Source organism: Delphinapterus leucas, chromosome 6, assembly GCF_059928025.1.
Source record: "Delphinapterus leucas isolate spDelLeu-1000000601 "Yukka" chromosome 6, BTC_Dleu_Yukka2, whole genome shotgun sequence".
In the NCBI taxonomy this organism is placed as follows: Eukaryota; Metazoa; Chordata; class Mammalia; order Artiodactyla; family Monodontidae; genus Delphinapterus; species Delphinapterus leucas.
The window spans coordinates 112687856-112709299 of NC_143134.1; the positions used below are offsets into that span (position 1 = coordinate 112687856).

Genomic DNA, 21444 nt, shown 5'->3' on the forward strand with positions numbered 1-21444 from the left:
CTAGCTTATTTCACTTAGCATAATCTTTTCAAGGTCTATCCATGATGTAGCGTGTACCAGAACTTCCTGCCTTTTTAGGCTGACTCGTAGTCCACTGTGTGTACCTACCCCATTTATGTGTCCGTTCATCCATCAGTGGATCTGCTAAGCCTGAATACGGCATTGAAGGGCCTGCGTACTAGTCTCGCCCTTGCCAGCCCTGCCGGCCTCCTCACTGGGCACAGTCTTTCTCTGCTTTCTGTGCTGCAGCCACACTGCCTTTCTTCAGTTCCCCCAGAACTTTACCTGGAAAAAGGCCTTTGTTTTACACGGGCCATTCCTTCTAGTGGGAATGATCTTCCCTAGCTTCTCCACTCTTCTTCATCTTAACTTGAATATCCCTTAACTTAAATATCTTCACACTTTCTTCTGGAATCCCACAGGAGAGCTTGCTCAGCCTCCTTTCCCCTGCTTATTTTCATAGAGCTCAACATGTCTTTATTATGCTTCTTACCACTGTAACTTATTGATTAATTATGCATGTGTTTAATGACTGCCTTCCAGGCCAGACTGTAAACTCACTCTGACATAGTGGCTGGAATGCCATAGGTGCCCAGTAAAGAGCTGCTGAATGAAACTACAAACTAAGTGAATGAATTAACACCAGAAAGAGAAAAATTCATGGCTATGTGCTGGGAACATTTGGATTTTTAAATGTACACAAGATGTTAAATTACTAGTCAGATCTCAAAAAGTCATCTTGCTGGAGCACAGATTGTTTGCCCTGTCATCTCTCTGTTGATAAAAACTTCCATGAATAAACTGTTCATTATTTGAAGATGCCTCCATAGTTGCCAAAACATAAACAACAATAGCAGCAAAGGCAGCTTACATTTTCTGATTGTTTCTATCAGGCTTTGTACTGTGTACTTTCCATATATTATCTCACCTAATCCTCACAAGATCTCTGAAAGGTAGATGCTGGGGGTTTTGTTTGTTTATTTTCAATTTCTGTTTCCAGATGAGAGGACCAAGGCGCAGAGAGTTTAAATCGCTTGATTAAGGTCACTCAGCCAGTAAGTGGCAGGTGCAGAAGTGGAGGGGCATCAGGGTAGGATGGAGTACCATCCCCTCCCCTAGTGCCCTTCCCCTCATTAACTGAAAGAGCTTTTTATCCATTTTATAAATGGGGCCTCTGCCTTGCTTTTCTTTGAAGCCAGGGTTTTGTGGCTAAAGAAGAATTTGAAAACTCCAGGTCCACAGAACAAATTTGACCCTGATGCACCTTTTTCAGCCTCATGCCTTCCTGCCGTTACATCTCCCACTGTGCTTCTGCCTGGAGTGCCCTTTCCTTTCTTCTGCAGCTGACGAGCTACTGTGCGTCTCTGGGGCATTTTCCAAACCTTGAGACAGAATGAGCTGTACTCTCTGCATGCTCCTCCTGCAGAAGGCCTGTCCATCCGTCCTAGCAGCAGTCGTGCTCTTCCTAAGTAGAGGTTGACAAGTTTGTCTACCCTGCTGGACTGAGCCTCTGGAGAAGTTGGACCAGGCCCACCTCGTCTCTGGTGCTCCTCAGCCCAGCCCGGGATCTGGCAGGGAACCCCGGGGCCTCAGCCAGTGCTTGATGAGTGAATGCATGCCAAGTGCAGAGCCGGTGCTCAGAACCAACCGGCTGAGCCCAGAGCCTGGAATACAGCTAGCCTGTACTCACAGAACCCTGTGAATGCGAGATGGAGACGATCAGATGTATTAATCACTGGTTTGGAAAGGAATTAAAATATTTCCATAATATAGTATGTTTCTTTTCTAAAACAGATGTGCCCTCGTTGTTTCATGAGGAAGTAATTAAGTGTGTTTGATTAAAACATTCATAAACACGATCAGATTTATTCAAGGCTACTATATGCTGCTATCTTTATTGTTGGTACTTTATATAATGTCGTGTGTGCATCTCCCAATCACCCTGTAAGGTGTTCTTATTATCTTCATTTTAGAGATGAAGAAACTGGGGCTGAGAGAGATTAATTATCTTGCCCAAGGATAGTCAGCTTCTGAGTGATAGATACAGGAATAAAATGTCTGTCTTGACTTCAGAACCAGTGCCTTTCCATCATCCTGACTGCTTCTGATCTTGTAATTTGGATACCTTCAGCTCAACACCGGGAACCAGCATGCAGAGATGCCTCTCTTCTTCTCAGCCCTTCCTGTGCCTGGTGTCCCCTCCCCCTCCCCCCCCCCGCCTCCCCCCCACCCCCGCCACTGCACTCCCCTCTCCATTTCCTTAGAATACTACCTCTGTATTTGCATCCTGAAACTGAAATATTTTTGTCAGTGTCAATAACTGAATACTATTATATATGGAAACGTGTTAATAGTGTAGTAAGGTCACATTTACATTAATAAATATAAAAAATACACTTTATTAAGGCCAAATTACATATATTATGAATTTGTTTTCTTTATACAGCCATTTATTCTTAAGGGTTTTTTGAATCCCAGTTTATGTATTTTTGAATGTGTGATTTTTTTTTCTCCATGTTAAATATAACAATGTAGTGAAAAAGAAGTTGGTTAGATAATTTTTTTATTTTATTAAAGATTGTCTAAAAAGCAGGCTACCTATTTCAAGTTACATATGAAATATAAGATTGAAATACTTCTCTGTAGAGAAGTTAAAAGGTTTCTTACAGACTTAGATGCATTTATTTTCTGCCCCTCCTAGTATTTCAGCAGGATTAAGTTTTTTGAATCAGTGGATCAAGTTTTAATTTTCCTGTTCCTTCCTTATACTGACATATGCTTTGGCAGAACAAAAAAGAGACCTAAACATGTCAGCATGATTTTTGTTCAATGAATTAAAAACCATAAAAGTAACAAGATCTGATCCAAATCCCTAAACTCCTGACATGGTGGTTTTGTCCTTTTCAGTCCCAAGATTCATATTACTGACTTTGAAAAAAGCTTTGTGCCTGGAAGCAGAAGTTGCGACAGCAGCGCGTAATTTATTTGAAATAGATTGCAAGGGGTGGGCAGCATGGACTAGTGGGAAGAATACAGGCTACAAAATTCTGGATTTGAATCCCAGTTCTGTCACTCAAGCCCATCTGTGTGCCTCAATTTCCTCATTGGAAAATGGGGGTTTTAGAATCTAGTTTGATAAGTTGTGAGGTTCAGCGAGGTAAAGTACTCATCTGGCATTGAGGGGCTCCGTAATGGTAGTCATCAGGATTCTTTTTATTTTGAGAATGTTTTAAGAATTTTGAGAATTCAAATAGCCGGATCCAGAAGGATTTATTTATCACATAGTTGTCCACTTTGTCCTCAGAGCTTATTCGTTCTCAGAATTCTTTAATTTTTTTTCTCGTCCTATCAGGAAAAAAATACCAGGTAAATGCCACTAAACCTTTAACACCTGTTTGCCACTGTTTCGCACAGAACACATACCCAGAACTTGGGATTATCTTACTAAACCGAAACCACGTAGATTTGAGGATCAAGAACCACATGCCAGTGATCTCCAGTTCAGGACCGAGGAGGCAGAGGAATTTTTTCATACTAAGACCATTGGCTTCTGAGACAGGCCAGCCTAGGTTTGACTTTGTGTAAGATAGCCAAACTTCTTTGGACCTTATTTTCTTCATCCATGAAATGGAGTTCATGATCTTACAGGACCCTCTGTGATACAGCTCTCCAGCCTCTTTTCTTGTTACTCCCTTCTCTGTTTCTGTGCTCCAGTCAGTCCCTCACATGAACATGATCTCGTTGTAACTTAAAGCCTTTGTACGATGCTCTTTCTTCCTCCTGGAGATCCCTACCTGTATTGGCAACTTTGCCCTCATTCTTTAGATCCTTGTGGTGTATTAGTCAGGATAGGATGGGCAGTGCTCTAGTAACTAGCAACCCCCAAATCTCCATGGCTAAAACAACAGAAATTTATTTCTTGCTCATGATGCATGGGGCACTGTTCATCATAGTCTCTCTGGGGCCTAAGCGGATGGAAGCTCCCTCCCAACTTGCACTGCGGCCAACAGAAACAAATGTGGTGCAGTGCACGCTGGCTTATAAACCTTCTGCCCTGAGGCGACACCCATTCTGCTCACATCTCACTGGCCAGAGCGAGTTGCACAGCCACACCGAACTTCAGAGGGGATGGGGAAGTGCATTCCCACTGGAAGGAATAAAAACCAGAATATTAGTGAACAAACCTAATGACTACCATGCTTAGATATTATTTCCTCAGGAAAGCCTTCCCTCCCCAAACTGACCCCTCCCCAAACTCAGACACGCTCTATTGTAAAGGTCTGTTTACTTAGCTCTCTCCCTAGCTAAGCTCCCTCAGAACAGCACAGAGGTCTGTCACCTTCATCGTAGCACACTCTGTGCAACCAGAACTCTGACAGGTAGTAGGCACTCAGTGCGCACACGACCAAGAAATGAAGGCAGGACGAACACGCTAGACCACTTTGCTGGCTTGCTGTGATGATTAACTGTGAAATAGGAAGAATAACTGCCTCATACAGTTGTAAGGGTCAACTTACAAAAACTTATAAAGTGCCTGTCGCAGGTGTTTACAATAGCCCTTCAATGTGCTCGTTGTTGTTACTTTGATGAGGATATTAATAGTAAAAATAACTGACATTAAGCATTTTTAATGTGCCAGACACTCATGGGTACTTTAAGGAAGTTAACTGGTGCAGTGGTTGTGTCTGACATGTTGTGTCTGGGTCAGTGTTGAGGTGATTTACAAGTAATTTGCTATAATAATAGTTAAGATTCTGAAGGTTGCTGCTTATTTGTTTTGGGTGATTTAGAGGTATAGAGATGATGCTATTTCTGTAGCATCATCATCCATTAGCACTGCTTTCTTTAGCTGGAGACAAAAGGGTGGAATTATAGCTAATAGTTGCTTCCTATTATTGAGCACTTAAAATGTGCCAAGGTCAGTGCTAAACAATAAACACACATCATCGCATAATCAATCTTCACACCACCCATTTAAGTCAGGTACGGACTATCCCCATTGTACAGATGGGAACTCTGAGGAGGGGAAGTCAGCTATGCATCTGGTAAGGGGCATGGCCAAGATTTGACTTCAGGCCTGCCTAGACTCCCTGGCTCATGCTTTTAAGCAACACTCTTCTTACTGACTGTTCTCAGCTATCTCACCAGGAACTCTCCTTGACCTTGAGCATCCCCATGGGCGTGTGTCAGGAACGTGAAGACCCTCCACCGGCAGAGAGTAAAGTTACAAACTGCTGAGCTAGTGGGCAAAGTGATGTTGAATTCTTGGCTGGCTGTTAACGTGTGGGATGATTTTGTTGAATGTTCTTTCGTCTTTTATCAGAGTAACCAGGGAGCACAGGGAGATGCTGGCGAAACTGGCTAGACAGAACACCAACAAGGCCAAAGACTCTTTACGGAAGGTTCGTACCAACGCAATGAATAAGCTGAAGAAATCGAAGGATAAGGCCTCGGAGGACACCATTAGGCTCATAGAGAAACAGGTACTGTTGCCAACAGATGTAGTGCTTATGTATCTGACCCAGAAGATCACGTGTTCATGCCTGAAGTGAGGAGAATGAAAATGGAATACTCCTAGTTCTTTCACTGATGTGATCGGTATTGGCTGAGTCTCTGTTCTGGACCTGGCCCTTCACTGGACCCTGGGAATAAGGAGGAGGAGAGGTAGCTGCTGACCTTCCACTGTGTTCCAGGCTCTAAGCTGAATGCTTTACAGCACTTCATTTATCCTCATCACTACAAAGCTGTGAGGTGGGTGGTGAGGAAACTGAGGTCCACAGAAGGTAGATAACTTGCCCAAGGCCACGCTGCTGGTAAACGGCAGCAGTGGGATCCAAACCCAGCAGACTGATCTCAGAGGCTATACTCTGATGCTCTCCTGTCTATGCCTGGTTGTCTGGTGTGGAGAATTGGGGACTTGGCCCTGTTCTCAGTGTGCTGAGTAGTGGCACTTCAACAAGTCTTAAAGGAGCTACTGGAGTGAAATAGTGAGAGGCGAGGGGGAAATGTTGAACGGCATATGTAAAGGTATGGTGATGGAAAAGAACACCATTCAGTTAGATAACCGAGGCTTGGACCCGGGATGACGCTGGGAATGGACAGAGAAGACACAGTGGCCAATTCATAGCAGGTCTTGTATACCAGAATGAGGAGTCTGAACTTTAACACGTCCAGAGGTTCCCACATTGGCTCTGCATCTTTATCGGTCATCTGTGGCCACAAGAATGCCATGTAGCAAAGTACCTCAAAACTCAGTGATTTATATATCAAGCATTATTTCTTATTCTTGTTTCCGTGGGTCAGCTGGGATGTAGCCGTTCTAGGCTGGGCTCAGTGTACTTCTTGCCTTCAGATCTTGGATGGGGCTCAAGTCTGCTGTACATCTCTCCAATCTTCTGGAGTCAACAAGCTTCCCGGGGCATCTTTTCATGGCAACGGCAGATGCCAAGAGCCCAGCTCCTCAAGTACATTTTAAGCACCTGCTCTTGTCACAACCCACAGGCCAAGCAGATCTTACGGGCCAAGCCCAGCACCACTGGGGCAGGGAAGTATATATGTTCATGGAGGTCTGGGGGAAGGAGTGAATACTTGTTGAACAATATTCTAATCTAATCTATCATCACAGCATTCCAGTCACTTGAGGAGCTAATAAAAATATGTATATCCTCCCCTCCCCTCCCCCTCCACTCCCAGAGACTGAGTCAGTGAGTCTGGGGTGGGACCTAGGGGTATGCATTTTAAAATGCTCCCCAGGTAATTCTGAAACAGGAGCTCCCTTGAACGATTATTTTTTCAGACAGTGGGGCCTCACACTTGTGTTCAAAAGATGACTGCAGTGGCTGGGTGGAAAACGGATGGTAAAGGGCAAGAACGGAGGCCCGGAGGCTGTTGCAGAAATCCAACCAGGAAATGTTGGTGGCCTGAACTTGAGTGGTACTAGTGGAATTAAGATGGGAAGATGAATTTACCAGTCTTGAGAAGATAGAATTTTTAATGTTTAGCATAATATAAAGGGCTTTCCCAAAGCCTCCTCGTCCACAATAAAAGCATTATCTTAGGAAGATTGAACAGGAGTGTGGGCAGGATGGGGAGTAAAAAGGGAAGATGCGGGAGGCTAGGAGAGCCGTTAGGGGCTCATCAGGAGGAGGCCGTTAACTGGCTAACTACTCCCTCCTCTTAGACTCGCACTTAGAATGCTAGTCGTCGACCAGGCCCAGCAGTCACCCAGGGGAGAATTTTAGATGGATGCCCGGCCCACTCCTGCATTTTCTGATTCAGTAGGTCTGCCTAGGAATGTGCATTTTTAAAGAACTCCCAGATATGCGAAAGCAGACAGGAAAGGTAGTGACCTGGAAGCATTGCAGCATACCCCTGTAACGGCACCAGTGTTAGAAAGAGGTGGTTCCGCACTTGATGTCTTATAACCTTGGAGAAGTTACTTGACTCCTTGGAGTCTGTTTCCTCTGTACAATGGGATTCGTAATTCCTCCCTTGAAGGGTTGCCCTGGGATGCTAGAAGTACCATTAGAGTAGGTGACACCAGCCCCTCGGAGTGCCCTTCCTGACCTCTTTGATCCCTCCTCTTTGCCTGCATTAGCTCACAGAGGTTCAGAGACTAGCCCGGCCTTTTCTGAGCACTGCCCAGGCCTTGGAAGAGTCTAGCTGGGGCAGCTCCATGTCTATCTCCCAGGGGATTCCATCGCTGCGGTTGACACTTGGCCTTTGTGTTGCTTCCTGGTGGTGAGCCTGTGGACCTCTGGGGCCTGTCAGGCACTCCTCACTCAGCAAGTCTGGGCATCTGCCTCAGGGACCAGAGCCCACGCTCCTTGAAAAAAGAAAGAATGATCAGATGTCCAGCAACCTCCTTTTTCTTTTTTTTGTAATCTGTCTTCTTGTACTTTTAAAAAAATTATTGAGGTAACATTGATTTATAATACTATACGTTTCATGTATACAACATTATATTTCGACTTCTGTACACACTACAGTGCGGTCACCACCAAAAGTTTAGTTTCCACCCATCACCATACAGCTGACCCCCTTTACCCATTTTGTCCTCCTCCCACCCCGCTTCCCTCTGGTTACTACTAAATCCATTCTCTTTATCTGTGTGCTTGTTGTTGTTTTGTTTGATTTGTTCACTGATTTTGTTTTTTGGGTTTTTAGTTTTATTATTTTTTTACACCAGCACTCTTTTTTTTTCTCTTTAAATTTATTTATTTTTATTTTTGGCTGCGTTGGGTCTTCGCTGCTGCGCACGGGCTTTTCTTTACCTGCGGCGAGCGGGGGCTCCTGTTCATTGCGGTGCGCAGGCCTCTCATTGGGTGGCCTCTCCAGTTGTGGAGAACGGGCTCTAGGCACGCGGGCTTCAGTAGCTGTGGCTCGTGGGCCCCAGAGCGCAGGCGCAGTAGTTGTGGCGCACGGGCTCAGTTGCTCTGCGGCGTGTGGGATCCTCCCGGACCAAGGCTCAAACCCGTGTCCCCTGCATTGGCAGGCGGATTTCTAACCACTGCGCCACTAGGGAAGCCCCTATACCAGCACTCTTGATAAAACCTACTTGACAAAGATCTCGCCCAAAGCCTTCACTCATCAGCACCTGCCTTTTCACCTTCCTCTTCAGATTAGATTTTTTATTCCGTGCTTATTACTGTTGATTATTATTATTTTCCAAAATGAAAACAACTTTATGAGTTTTTTTCTTATACTAAACTAATAGATGTTTAGCGTATATTAAAAAATTAAGGGCTTCCCTGGGGGCGCAGGGGTTGAGAGTCCGCCTGCCGATGCAGGGGACGCGGGTTCGTGCCCTGGTCCGGGAAGATCCCACATGCCGCGGAGCAGCTAGGCCCGTGAGCCATGGCCGCTGGGCCTGCGCGTCCGGAGCCTGTTCTCCGCAATGGGAGAGGCCACAAAAAAAAAAAAAATTAAGAAGAAAGTAATTGGAATCTCATCACCCAGAGATTACCCTTGTTAACATATTCTTGCAGGCCTTCAAGTTATCTCTGTAAACACATATGTAATATTACAAGAAAAAGGATCATACTATATATATTACATGATATATCCAGTGCAATAATCTTTATTATTTAAGATATTATCACTTAAATATTAGTTCTTACCATTGTTGTTAATAACTTTATTTACTGTCATATGGTTAAAAGTTTGCACGAGAAAATACTCAGTTGGGACTTCCTGGGGGTCCGTGGTTAGGACTCGACACTTTCACTTATAGGTTCCGGGTTCGATCCCTGGTCGAGGAACTAAGATCCTGCAAACCATGTAGTGTGGCCAAGAAAGGAAGGGAAGAGGGAGGGAGGGAGGGAGGCAGGGAGGGAGGGAGGGAGGGAGGAAGGAAGGAAGGAAGGAAGGAAGGAAGGAAGGAGGGAGGGAGGGAGGGAGGGAGGGAGGGAGGGAGGGAGGGAGGAAATACTATTACTGTTTTGTGCCTAACCTTTATTGATTTTTTTTCTCCACATATCTGAGTAAAGCCACTGTAATGATGGTCATTCTTATTCTTTCATTCAGATAAGTGTTTTCTTCATCCCACACTGAAGGGATATGTGAAACAATGTTAACATTTTTGGTAATGCCTTCAAATGGGGATCATTTTGTTTAACTTCTTACAGAAAAGCTTGAGTAAAGTAAATATTAATTGTCTTTTTGCACACTTCATTTTGTCCTTTTTCCCCAACAGAAGGCACCGATCTGGAGTTTTGGGTGTGATTTTTTTGTTTTTATTTTTTTATTTATTTATTTTAAATAAGCAAGGCAGGGGCTGATTGTTGCTTTATCAAAAAGTTTTTTTAAATGTATTTGTTTACTTTGTTTCTGAGCAGTGTAGGCTCATTGTAGAAAATGTAGAGAATTCAGAAGACTGTTCTTAAAAATGGAGAAAAATTCACCCCATAGTCCCACATTTGGGGATGTTTCTCCTTCCCCCTTCCCCTTTTTTAACTACATAGTTTTTAACATGATTGAAAACTTATAGTTTACGTACAATTTTGTATCCAGCTTTTTATTTTCTGTTTAGCATTGACTATTAGCATTTTCTTTTCCTTAAAAAAAGTCTTTGTAAACAGCCTCATTCTGATGGTTGCAAAATAGTCCATCTTGTGGTTATACCATAATTCACTTTCATAAGCCCTCTTGTTGAACATTTAGTTTGTTTAAACATTTTTTGTTATAAATAAGGTTGCAGTGAATATTTTTATAGATAAATCTTTGTTGAAATGACTTCCCTAGGGTAGAGTCTCATGTGTGGAATTATGGCATAAAGGGGCCGCATATTTTTAAGGTTCTTGATACGTGCTGTCTAAATCACTTGCAGCGTGTTTAGAATATGTATATTTTAAAAATTTTTTGCCTTTCTAATCCCTAACACTTGAACCTAGAATTTTTAATGTGAACTTAAAATGTTGCTCATCTTAGAAGTATTGTTTTTACTTCCACACTCTGCAGAAAAGATTTATTCTTTCTATAAATCCATAAACCTTTCTAGAGGATAATGTAGTATATACCAAAACCCATACAATTTCTGATTCATTGACTTAGGGATTTATTTAAAATAAGTTATCAAGGGCTTCCCTGGTGGCGCAGTGGTTGAGAGTCCGCCTGCCGATGCAGGGGACACGGGTTTGTGCCCCAGTCTGGGAAGATCCCACATGCTGCAGAGCGGCTGGGCCCGTGAGCCATGACCGCTGAGCCTGCGCGTCCGGAGCCTGTGCTCCGCAACGGGAGAGGCCACAACAGTGAGAGGCCCGCGTACCGCAAAAAATATAAAAATAAAAAAATAAAGTAAAGTAAAATAAGTTATCAAGAATCTTATCTACAGCAGTGTCCATTGATGTATTATGTATAATAGAAAACTAGAAACTGTCTAAATTTCTGATAGTAGGAAAATAGCTTGCTTTACATCCATTCACTGGAATCTCTATATATAGACAGTTATACTTTACAGATACAGTAAATGCTTTTGGAATGTATTTTTTTAAGGTAGGTTACACTATAATATTCCATTTTTATAATGAAAAAATATCATGTATGTGAAAAAGTTGGCAGCTTATTTACTTCAAAATGTTAATGGTGGTCATTTGGATTATGAACAATTGTAATTTTATTCTTTTTTTTTTAATTTCCAAAATTCTTTTGAGTCAGATTTTTTTAAACTGTATTATAAAAGTGTTTCATCTTCGGTATATAAGAATAAAAGGGTTCAGTTGTAGGTCCTGTTCCTGCAGTCACGTCTGATCCCCACCTCTCCTCTACAATCTTCCCAACCCCCAGCCCAGGCCAGCTCTGCTGAGGAAGGGCCAGGGTCTTCCCACTTGGGACTCTGACATCTGTCAGCCTGCTGTTTCACCTTCACTTTAGTCGCCATAAATGGGTCTGCTGAACATTAAAGCACTTGGCAGAAACCACCAGTAAATCTGGCCAAGATCCTTTCACTGCCGCTTTTCTCTGAGAAACAGAGCCGCTCTGAAGTGAAGCTGGGTGCTAGTGGGGCTGAAGGGCTCCTAGCAGACTGTGCAGGCAGGCAGGCAGGCAGGAAGGCTGGACTGAGTGAGGCAGTGGGTGGGAGCAGCACCCACCGGCACTGTGGGCGTCCTGAGCTTTGCTCCCCAGGCCTGCCCCAGGGGTGTATTGTGTGCTCTCACCCGTCTCCCTTTTCTGTCTCTGCCTTTCATTTTCCTGAACGTATAAGGAGCCAACGTGATGATGACGATCATGACCATGACAGTGATGATGATGTTGATGACGACGTTATTATCTTTATGAGGCAGCATGTTGTAACGGAAAGGGCTCTTGCTCTGGAGTCAGACTGGGCTGGATTCGAATTCTGGCTCTTTCACTTCTCAGCTGTTAAGGTCAGCAAACGGCTTCACCTTTCTGGGCCCGTTTCCTCATCTGTAAAGTGGGAGAAGTAATGCGTATCTCACAGGATTGGTAAGAGGACCAAATGACACAACACACTTTCAAGTAGCCAGTATGGTTGCTGGTCTTCAGTAATTGCCCTCTTTGCCATCCTACTCCTGTCTGTCTCAACCGTATGGCTTTGAATATGGGAACGGGATTAACTGTTTTAATGAGTCTAGCACAGCCTCCCTTGAATGAGGAAGGACTAGGCCAGGTTCTGTGGGCTCCCCAAAGGGAGTAGCAGCATTAAACTGGCAATCAGGGGTAGGTGAGTTCTGAGCCAAGAACTCACCTACCCCTGATTTTTTATGTGATCTTGGGCAGGTCAGTTAACATCTGTGCCTTCGTCTACTCCTCTGTATAATGGGGATAATACCTGTCCCACCTGCCTTATAGTAGAGGTATGTAACGTTGTTGGATTTGAACGAAGTAACAGAGGACAAAACATTTCTGCATAGTGTGAACTACTGTGCAACTGTCAGGTGAAATCATTAATATTCACAGTATATTAAAGGGAGACAATAATAGTATTTCATACATTTTGAGGATTATGTGAAATAATGCATGTAAAGCTTTTAGCCCAGTGTCGGGCTCCTAGTAAATAGATGCTGTTGTTGGTATCCTTGTTGTTGTTAATCATCGTTATGTTAAGATGGAGAAGAGGAACTTGCAGGCGGACTGTCCCAAGGGCACTTTGTGCCTATAATACGGCAGAGAGTTAGTAAATATTTTCATCAATTGATTAATTTGAAAAGAAGTCAGAAAGTGATAGTAAAAATCAGAGTAACACAAGCAACATTTGCATAGCAAATAACCAGTTTAAATGTACTTGTATATTCATGATTTTGTTTAACCCTCACAGTTACTCTCTGAGGAAGCGAGTAGCATCCCCATTTGAGAGATGAGGAAACTGAGACTCAAAGTGGGAACTTGCACATTGTCACCCCACTGAGAATTTAACCCATGACGCATGTTATCAGATTGTTCCTGTAGGTACTCTTCCTCCCCCCAGTCCCAGTCTCTGGCCCCAAACACCATTTTTCCAGAGGAGGCTTGCAGCCCTCGTTCCTGGCCATCCCAGGCTGCCACCCTGCAGGTGCTGAAGTGCTGCTGGGCACCACGCCACACCCCATGCAAGGCGGCTGCTCGGGGTGGGGGCACAAGAAGCCTGTCAAGGGTTTGTGTCGGCTGAGTGAGGAGGCCCAAGCGGCTGTTTCAAGCTGGTCCTGTTCCGGAGTGCCCGACAGCCCCAGTGGAAAGCCTTGTTCTCCCCACTACAAAATATGCAGCTGCTGCTATGGCAAGAACCTGGCTGTCCCCCTGCCTGGAACCAATTGCTCCAAATCCTTTCCAGTGCATTTATTTCCCAGTTCCTGGCCAGGGCCTGTGGTCTGCAAATAAAGATGTCACACAGCCGCTGTACGGCTGAGCACACAGATCCTGGGCACCACGCAGCCCCCTTCAAAGCTTCCTGCCTGAGGCTTCCTGCCTGAGGTCCCTTTAGACATGAGAGGGAGGCTGCAACACTCACTAAATTCTGTACTGTGTTTTGTTTTTCATTCTTTGAGGGAGTATATGTTTATTGCAGAAAGTGTGGAGAATATAGAAAAGCACAGAAAACTAATAATGATTCATTTAGCAAATATTTCCTGAGCACTTGCTATGTACTAAGTTTTATGCTAAATGTGACAGATACCGACATGAATAATACATTTCCTGTCTTCCCATCACTAAAAGATAATCACTATTAACATTTTGACACATTTTCTTTTAGTTTAAAAAACGTGTATTTTTAACGTATTTGAGATCATTTCTACTATGTATATACACATTTTGTATTCTGCTTTTTCTTTAATTCAAGGGTAACATGAGCATGTTTCCATGATATTATAAATAATATCTTGAAACATTATTTCTTTTTCTGATTACAAAAGCAATCCAGGCTTGTTATAAAACAGACATTTCAGAGCTATATACTGGAATGTTATTTATATTTATACCCTCTCCATGAGAAATAGACAGTCTTAACCCTTTTTAACAGCTGTATGTATTCAATTACATGTGCTGTCATTTTAAATTTTCTGATTTATGATTATAAGCTTTGGTATATATCTTCGCATATAGAACTTAAGAACATTTTCTCGGATTCCATTTATGTGGTAATTTCCCAGTTGAGAGAGTTTGGGGTTAAAAAATGGTAATAAGAACATTTGCATCGATTTGAATTCCTATCGGTGATATGTGAGTTTATCCATTTCACCATAGCTCTGGCATTGAATATTATAATTAAAAACCACAACATCAAATTTTGTTAACTATGATAACTAAATTATGTCTTGTTTTAATTTGCACTTCTTCAGTGTCTATTGAATTTTCCATGTTTGTTAACCAGGGGTACTTCAGCTTTTTTCAGTACTTTTTTTCTGCTTGTCTCTTGGGATCTTAATATTCTCCTTATTAATTGGTATGAGGGCTTTATATAGCAGAGTGTCTGAGGTGTAGGAAATTCTAGATGTTCATTAAGGGACAGATAAGACTGGCTTCTCTGTACTCTGTAATAATAGTTAACTATTTTGGGCTGTGCAGTCAGACTACCTGGGATTAAAGTCTGTCATTGCTGCGTTCTAGCTGTGTATCCTGAACAAGTGATTTTAACTGCCTCAGTTTCCTCCTCTGTGAAATGGGAATGATAATACTATCACATGGTATCTATTTCTTGCTGTTAGGAGTCACTAAGAGTACGTATACAAAGTTCTCTAGTAGAGTGCCCGGCTGGGATGCAATCCATGTGAGCTTTTGTCACCATTATTATTTCCCAGATAAGCTTTCATAGTTCTGGAATATTTCTTCCCCTCCCCTTCTCAGCCCCAGTTATCAGGTTGTCTCATTTTGTGTTTCTGCAGATCAGCCAAATGGCCGACGACACAGTTGCAGAGCTGGACAGACATCTGGCAGTGAAAACCAAAGAACTCCTTGGATGAAAATCCCCCAGGGGCCAGCAGTGCTCCCAAGCCCAGTTTCTAGTGGGTCCCATGGGTGGCAAATTGGCACCTCTCTACCCCATCCACACGGAAGGCTGTCCCCATGCACTTGTCAGTCCTTGGAAGGCCCAGCCTTCCAGTGGGACACTGTTGATTCCCTTCCTCCTGTCCCCTGTCCACCCCATCTGCTCTGGACCTTCTGGCCTGGGTGGCCCTCAGAGAGTCTCTGTTGCTGACAGAGGGCCTTTCCTCAGGCCATTTGCCTTGACTGTGACATCACCGAGCTGTCAGGACCATTGGCAGGCTTGGCACTGCCTGCGCCTCACCTTGGTAGCCTCCTTTTCAAACAATTAGTCAGGCCCTGTCCCCACCTTTGAACTCTGCTTGGGCCAATGTGGGCCTTCACCTGTGCCTGGATACCTTTGCTAGAGGCCCATTTTCTAACCAAACAATAAAATCTAAGTAAATTGATTGGAAAGAATAACAACCGCAAAGGAAAGGATGGACTCAGTCTGAATTAATGATCTCTGAGTACCTATGTGTAAGCATCCAGAGCAGTGCTTTTGCCTCCGAGTCATCACACGTGCTCTTTTCTCTGCCTGGACCATTCTCCCACTCCTCACGTGGCTGGTCCTGTTCATCCTTGGCTCTCAGCTTGGATAGCACTTCCTTGAGGAAGTCTTCGTTTTTTCCCCCAACCTAGGACGCCTGTTATTGGCTCTTCTAGCACTGTCCACTGCTTTTATCTGAACCTTAATTGTTCTTTTTGGTAATTAGTCTGTATATTTTTAGTTTCCTTAGAAGTTAGCATAATGCCTGGAACATAGTAGGCATTCAAATGTGCTGTGAATGAATTGCACGTAGTAGCTACTCAACAAATGCTGGCTTCTTTTCCTTTCTTTCCGGTCTTAACACGGTTATTCTGTCATTTTCTACTCTTTCCTTTGTCCTCAACATTTACTTGGTAATGAGATCCCTGTCCCCAGAGCCTACCTGTTATTGCTGGACAAGTGCTTTATTGTGGCTCATCTTTGGGTACTAGGTTAAGTTAGGTTTCCCCCCCAGTAATTTTTTTTCCTTTGTTCTTTTGTTCATTCATTCATTCATAATATAGCCATCATGAGCTAGATACAGTTCTAGGTAATATTTTTAATCTTCACAGTAAACTCACAAGATGAGTATTATCTCCATTTTACAAATAGGAAAACTAAGACTTGACAATATTAGATAACTTGCCCAAAGTGTTAGAGGGTTTCATTATTCATTGTCAGTCTCATTCTACAGAGAGGGGAGAGCTCAGAGAGGTTAAGATTTTTTGCTTGGGGTTATACACAGCTAGCAACTGGCAGACCTGGGAGTCACATTGAGGCCTGATCTCAATTGTGCTCCTCCCACTTCGTCCTGCTGCTGTCCCAAACGGTGAGCACCAACTTTGTGCCAGGTACTGTGCTCTGTGCTGGGAATACAAAGACGGGTGAGATGTGACCCCTGTCTTCGAGAGGTGCATGGTCACTGGCCTGAGCTGCTGTCTATGATGTCTTGGGTGGAAGGTGGGAAGTTTATTACAGTTCTGCCAGATGTCTGCCTTTAGAGAGGAACCCACTCTGGCAGCAGCAGGGCCTGGCTGCCTCCCTTCGAAGCAGCATCCAAGTTATCATTGCTGTTTGACTCCTCTCAGACTCTGTCCTGTGCGAGAGGTAATAAGGGTTGCACGTCTCCCTCTGCTTGTACTGGCAGAGCAGCTGCAGGACAGCCAGCGGGATTCAAGGTCAGAATTAGGTCAAAGATGAAAGAAGCGAACCATAATCTCCTGCCCCGCTTACCTGTCCTCAGTCCAACCCCATTCACCAGCCCTGAGCAGCCATCACACGATCGGAAGTCAGCTGGGGGAGGGACAGGGATAGAAATAGCAATCAAGGAGCCTTTTTTGGAGTAAGCCACATGGCAGGGGCTTTGCAGCAGTCTTTTGTGAGTGGCCGAAATCCCCCAATCACTGCAAATGTGCTTCTCAAAGATGCAGGATTTTTTAATAAACAGAGGAAATGATAAATTATGTTGTAACTCCACTCCAAAGGCATTTGGTTCTTAACAGCCAAATCCTCTGTAGTCTTTAAATAAACAAAAACTTATTTGGTGAACAGACCGGGGAGGGGGGGTAGGGGTGTGGGAGGAGGCGGGAATGAAAGATTTTCTGTACTTGGGTTCCACATGTCAACAATTTCTCTCCTGTGTGTATGTTGGCCAAAGCCGTATATCATGATAAATGAATAAAGGAAAACCTGGAGCCCGGGGCAGTCAGACAGCTCAGCAAATGGCTTTCAGCTGATTGCTCTATTTCAGTTGACATTTATCAGAGAGTTTCTCTGCCACTCTGTGTGTCAGGCCTGCAGTGGTGGCAGGGACAAGTGAGACTACCTGTTTGGACGTGCTGAGGAATGAGTAATGCTGGAGCAATTCATTCTCCCTCCTTCAGTCTCTCTCTTTCAAAAAGAAAAGCTGGGTATGGAAATTCTCACACTTGCCAGAAGAATTAACCACCTCCTCTATTCAGTTCAACAGCTTTCAAAGTCCCACGAAAAATACAGGCCAAAGAGAATTTGAGAACTTTTTTTTTCTGTTTATTTTTTTCTTCTTTCTTCTACGTGTGTGTGTGTTAAAAATACAAAAGAAAGGTATGTGAGAAGTTAAAAGAGACACTTACCACAAGTCCTGAATTGTACTCCCTTTAACAATTAGATGTATATACTTCCAGACCTTTCTCTATGCATGTATAATTTTTAAAAAACAAGGATGGGAACTATTCTGTTCCTGTTTTGAAGCTTGCTGTTTTTTTTTCCCCAGCGTATCATGGCCATATAGCCATGTGTGAACAAGTAGATAAAATTCATCCTTTTTCACTGTAATACAGTATTCCTATGGTATTCCACAATAAGGATGTACTGTAACTTTTTTTTTTTTTTTTTACTGTAACTTATTTTACTATCACTCATATGATATTTTAAAAAATCATTTCACATGCATTGGAAGATGTTTCTACTTTTAAAAAAAATTTTTTTTTTTTTTTTTTTTTTTTGAGAAAAAAGAACCCCTAGTCTAAGTTTATCTCTTTGGTAAGTTCTGCTCTTTATCTCTTTGGTAGATTCTAGTCAGCCGCAGACTAATGTATATTAAGTGTCTCTGTGGACCAGGTACCATGCTGAACACTTTACATGCATTACTGCATTTAAACTTCCGAACAGTCCTAGTTGGTGTAGGTATTACTCCTATCTGTGTTTACATATTGGAAAACTGAGGTTCAGAAAGGGTATTTAACTTGCCCAAGTCACACAGGTAGTAAGTGCCAAAGTGAAGTTTGAGACTCAGATCTGACTTCAAAGTGGGCTCCTTGATCAGTGTGCTTCAGTTTGTAAGTCTTCACTGAGCACGTACTCAGAATGCACCCAGCACACTTGTGGGCCCTGAAGGTGATATAAGAGAAGCAGAAAGCTCGCTTTGATAAAACAGCTCGTTCTAGTAAAGGACTGCATGTGAAACAGTACAGTGGCTGGCACATAGTAAACAATGAAGAAATGGTAGCTCTTATGGAGCCAGTAAAGATTACATATTTATACCTCCCCTGTTTGACAGACTCCTCTAGAACGTGTCAGAACCAGGGAGAGAGCGGAAAGACCACCCAGCAGTGAATAATGATAATAACAACAACAATAGTATTGACAGCCTCAGTAACTAATGCTGGCTAGGTGCTTTTTCATTTTCAAAGTTCTTCTACATCCTTTATCCCATAGAAACCATTGGACGAAGCTTTGCAATTTCTTTTGCTCTAATAATGGCCAGTTTTCATGATGTGTATGAAAAGGTGTACTCTCTATTTTGGTGGGGGAGTACAAGTTTTGTTACATCTACAGAAAATGTATTTTATAGATTATGTTGTTTGGATTTTCTGTATTTTTACTGATTTTTTTGACCCCGGATGAGACTTGGGCTGAAAGTGGTATGTTTTAGCCTTCTGTTAACGAGCATCTCTATTTCTTCTTGCATTTCCTGTAATTTCTGCTCTGTGAAAGCGCTGGTGTGTTGTGGTGCTGCAGAGATAGCCTGACTCTTATCTTCTTCGCCCCATTCAGTGCCAGGAGTCTGAGTTCTGTCTTGTCATATATCAAGATCACAGCCCTTGCTTTCCTTTTGTTTAAGTTTGCGTGGTGTATCTTTCCCATTCCCTTCTTTTTAGCCTTTTTGAATCAGTATTTCAGGTGTATTTCTTTTGTAGAGTTGGGTTTTGTTCTATGAACCATTCTAAAACTCCTTTCTTATTTTTATCTTTATTTTTAATTGTTGTAAAATACACATTACATAAAATTTGCCAATTTTAACCGTTTTAAAGTGTACAGTTAAGAGTGTTAAGTACATTCATATTGTTGTGCAACCAATTTCCAGAACTCTTTTCACCTTGTGGAACTGAAGCTCTGAACCCATTAAACAACTCGCATTCCTCCCCCAGCCCCTGGCAACCACCATTCTACCTTCTGTCTCTATGAATTTGACTGCTCTAAGTACCTCATATAAATGGAATCACACAGTATTTGTCTTGTTGTGACTGGCGTATTTCACTTAGCATAATGTTGTAGCGTGTGTCAGAATATCCTTCCTTTTTTTTTTTTACTTTTTTTTGTGTGTGTGTGGTACGCGGGCCTCTCACTGTTGCGGCGTCTCCCATTGCGGAGCACAGGCTCCGGACGCGCAGGCTCAGCGGCCATGGCTCACGGGCCCAGCCGCTCCGCAGCATGTGGGATCTTCCCAGACTGGGGCACGAACCCGTGTCCCCTGCATCGGCAGGCGGACTCTCAACCACTGCGCCACCAGGGAAGCCCCTATCCTTCCTTTTTAATGCTGAAAAATGTTCTATTTTCTGTATATATGCGACTCCTTTCAATAGGTGACTTCAACCCGTTTATATTTATTGATAATACTGATATGTTTAGTAGAACCCATTTACTCTTTCTTTCTGTGCAATATTAACGCTAGGTGACTTGGTGGGGGGTTTTTGCTTTTTTTAAAAAATTTAATTTAGTTTTTTTTATATATATACAGCAGGTTCCTATATTAGTTATCTATTTTATACATATTAGCATTAGGTTGAGAAGGGTTGCTTCTGCAGAGAGGAAGTTACTGTTTGTTGAATGAATAAATGAGTGATGATCCTTGTCTCTTATATTCCTTTCTTCTGGTCTCTGTTTTTTGGGTTTTATTTTTAATTTATTTTTGACTGCGTTGAGTCTTTGTTTCTGCTTGCAGGCTTTCTCTAATTGTGGCGAACGGGAGCTGCTCTTCGTTGCGGTGTGCAGGCTTCTCATTGCGGTGGCCTCTCTTGTTGTGAAGCACGGGCTCTAGGTGCGTGGGCTTCAGTAGTTGTGGCACGCGGGCACAGTAGTTGGTGGCTTGCGGGCTCTAGAGCGCAGGCTCAGTAGTTGTGGCGCACGGGCTTAGTTGCTCCGCGGCATGTGGGATCTTCCCGAACAAGGGATCCAGCGGGTGTCCCCTGCATTGGCAGGCGGATTCTTTAACCACTGTGCCACCAGGGAAGTCCCTAGTCTCTGTTTTAATCCATCCTGTGCTGTTAGGTTAGATCAACCTGAAACACAGCCTTTATGATGTCACTCTTCTACCCCAGAACCTTCCATGGCCCCCCATTGCCTGCTGAATTATGTCCAAACTCTTCTCCCTGGCATTCAGTAACTTCTGCAGTCTCTCTCTTTAGCTGTGATACACCTCCCACGACTACTCTAATAATACAGCTAGTGCCTACGCTGAATGGAATTATTAGCTTTTCTAACATTTTGTGCTGCTCTTTTTCACCTCCATGTCTTTTCTTGGGCTCTTTTCTTTGCCTGGTGTGTGCTCCTTTAAATCCCTGCGCAACCCAGTAGGCAAAATTTCTATCTAACCTTTAAAGGCCTTGGTCCCGCATCCTCCCTTGCACCAACCTATCCATTTCTTTAACTATTCCTCCTCATCCTGCCACCTGCGTATGCCATCCACTTGGATGGGCCTCATGCACCCGAACTCCGCCGGCCCTGCTCGGATTGCAGGTGCCCCCCAGGCTTGCTCCCTGTCCTGCGTTTCCTCGGAATGGCATCACCTCCACCCAGGTGCCGAGCCGGGACATCAGGAGCCACCTGTGCTCCCCCTCCCTCACCCCCTCATCCAGTAAGTCACCAGGTCCTGTCAGTTCTGGCTACAAAGTGCTCTGCTTTCCTTTCTGGGTGCACCCTTGAGTGGTGCGAACCACCCTTGAGTGGTGCGACCCCGGGAACAGATGTGGCACATGTCCCAGGCAGGCCTTGCTGGCTCTCTGGCCCTGCCTCTGAGGCAGAGCACCACTGGCACTAGGTGAGCCTTGTGTAAGTCCCCTGAAAGGAAGCCCCCTGATTTTTAACCTTTGGTCCCCTGACTAGCACAGTGCTGGGCGCAGAGCAGGTGTTAAGGAAATGTTTGTCCGATTGTAATGGGCCTGCCAGGCCTTGAATACAAATGAAGTCAGTTTGTATCAGTA

General features: G+C 43.6%; 1 protein-coding gene across 2 annotated transcripts in view; it reads left to right on the forward strand.

The window, feature by feature from the left end:
* Positions 1–15393, forward strand: part of MRRF (mitochondrial ribosome recycling factor) — a 55721-nt gene extending 40328 nt beyond the window's left edge. For both annotated transcript variants that reach the window (XM_022578803.3, XM_089913708.1), the window contains 2 exons: positions 5324–5483; positions 14817–15393. In XM_022578803.3, coding sequence (XP_022434511.1) covers positions 5324–5483; positions 14817–14894 — 238 coding nt within the window. In that variant the 3' untranslated portion in view covers positions 14895–15393. The remainder of the gene's footprint in view (positions 1–5323; positions 5484–14816) is intronic.
* The last annotated feature ends 6051 nt before the right edge of the window (positions 15394–21444 follow it).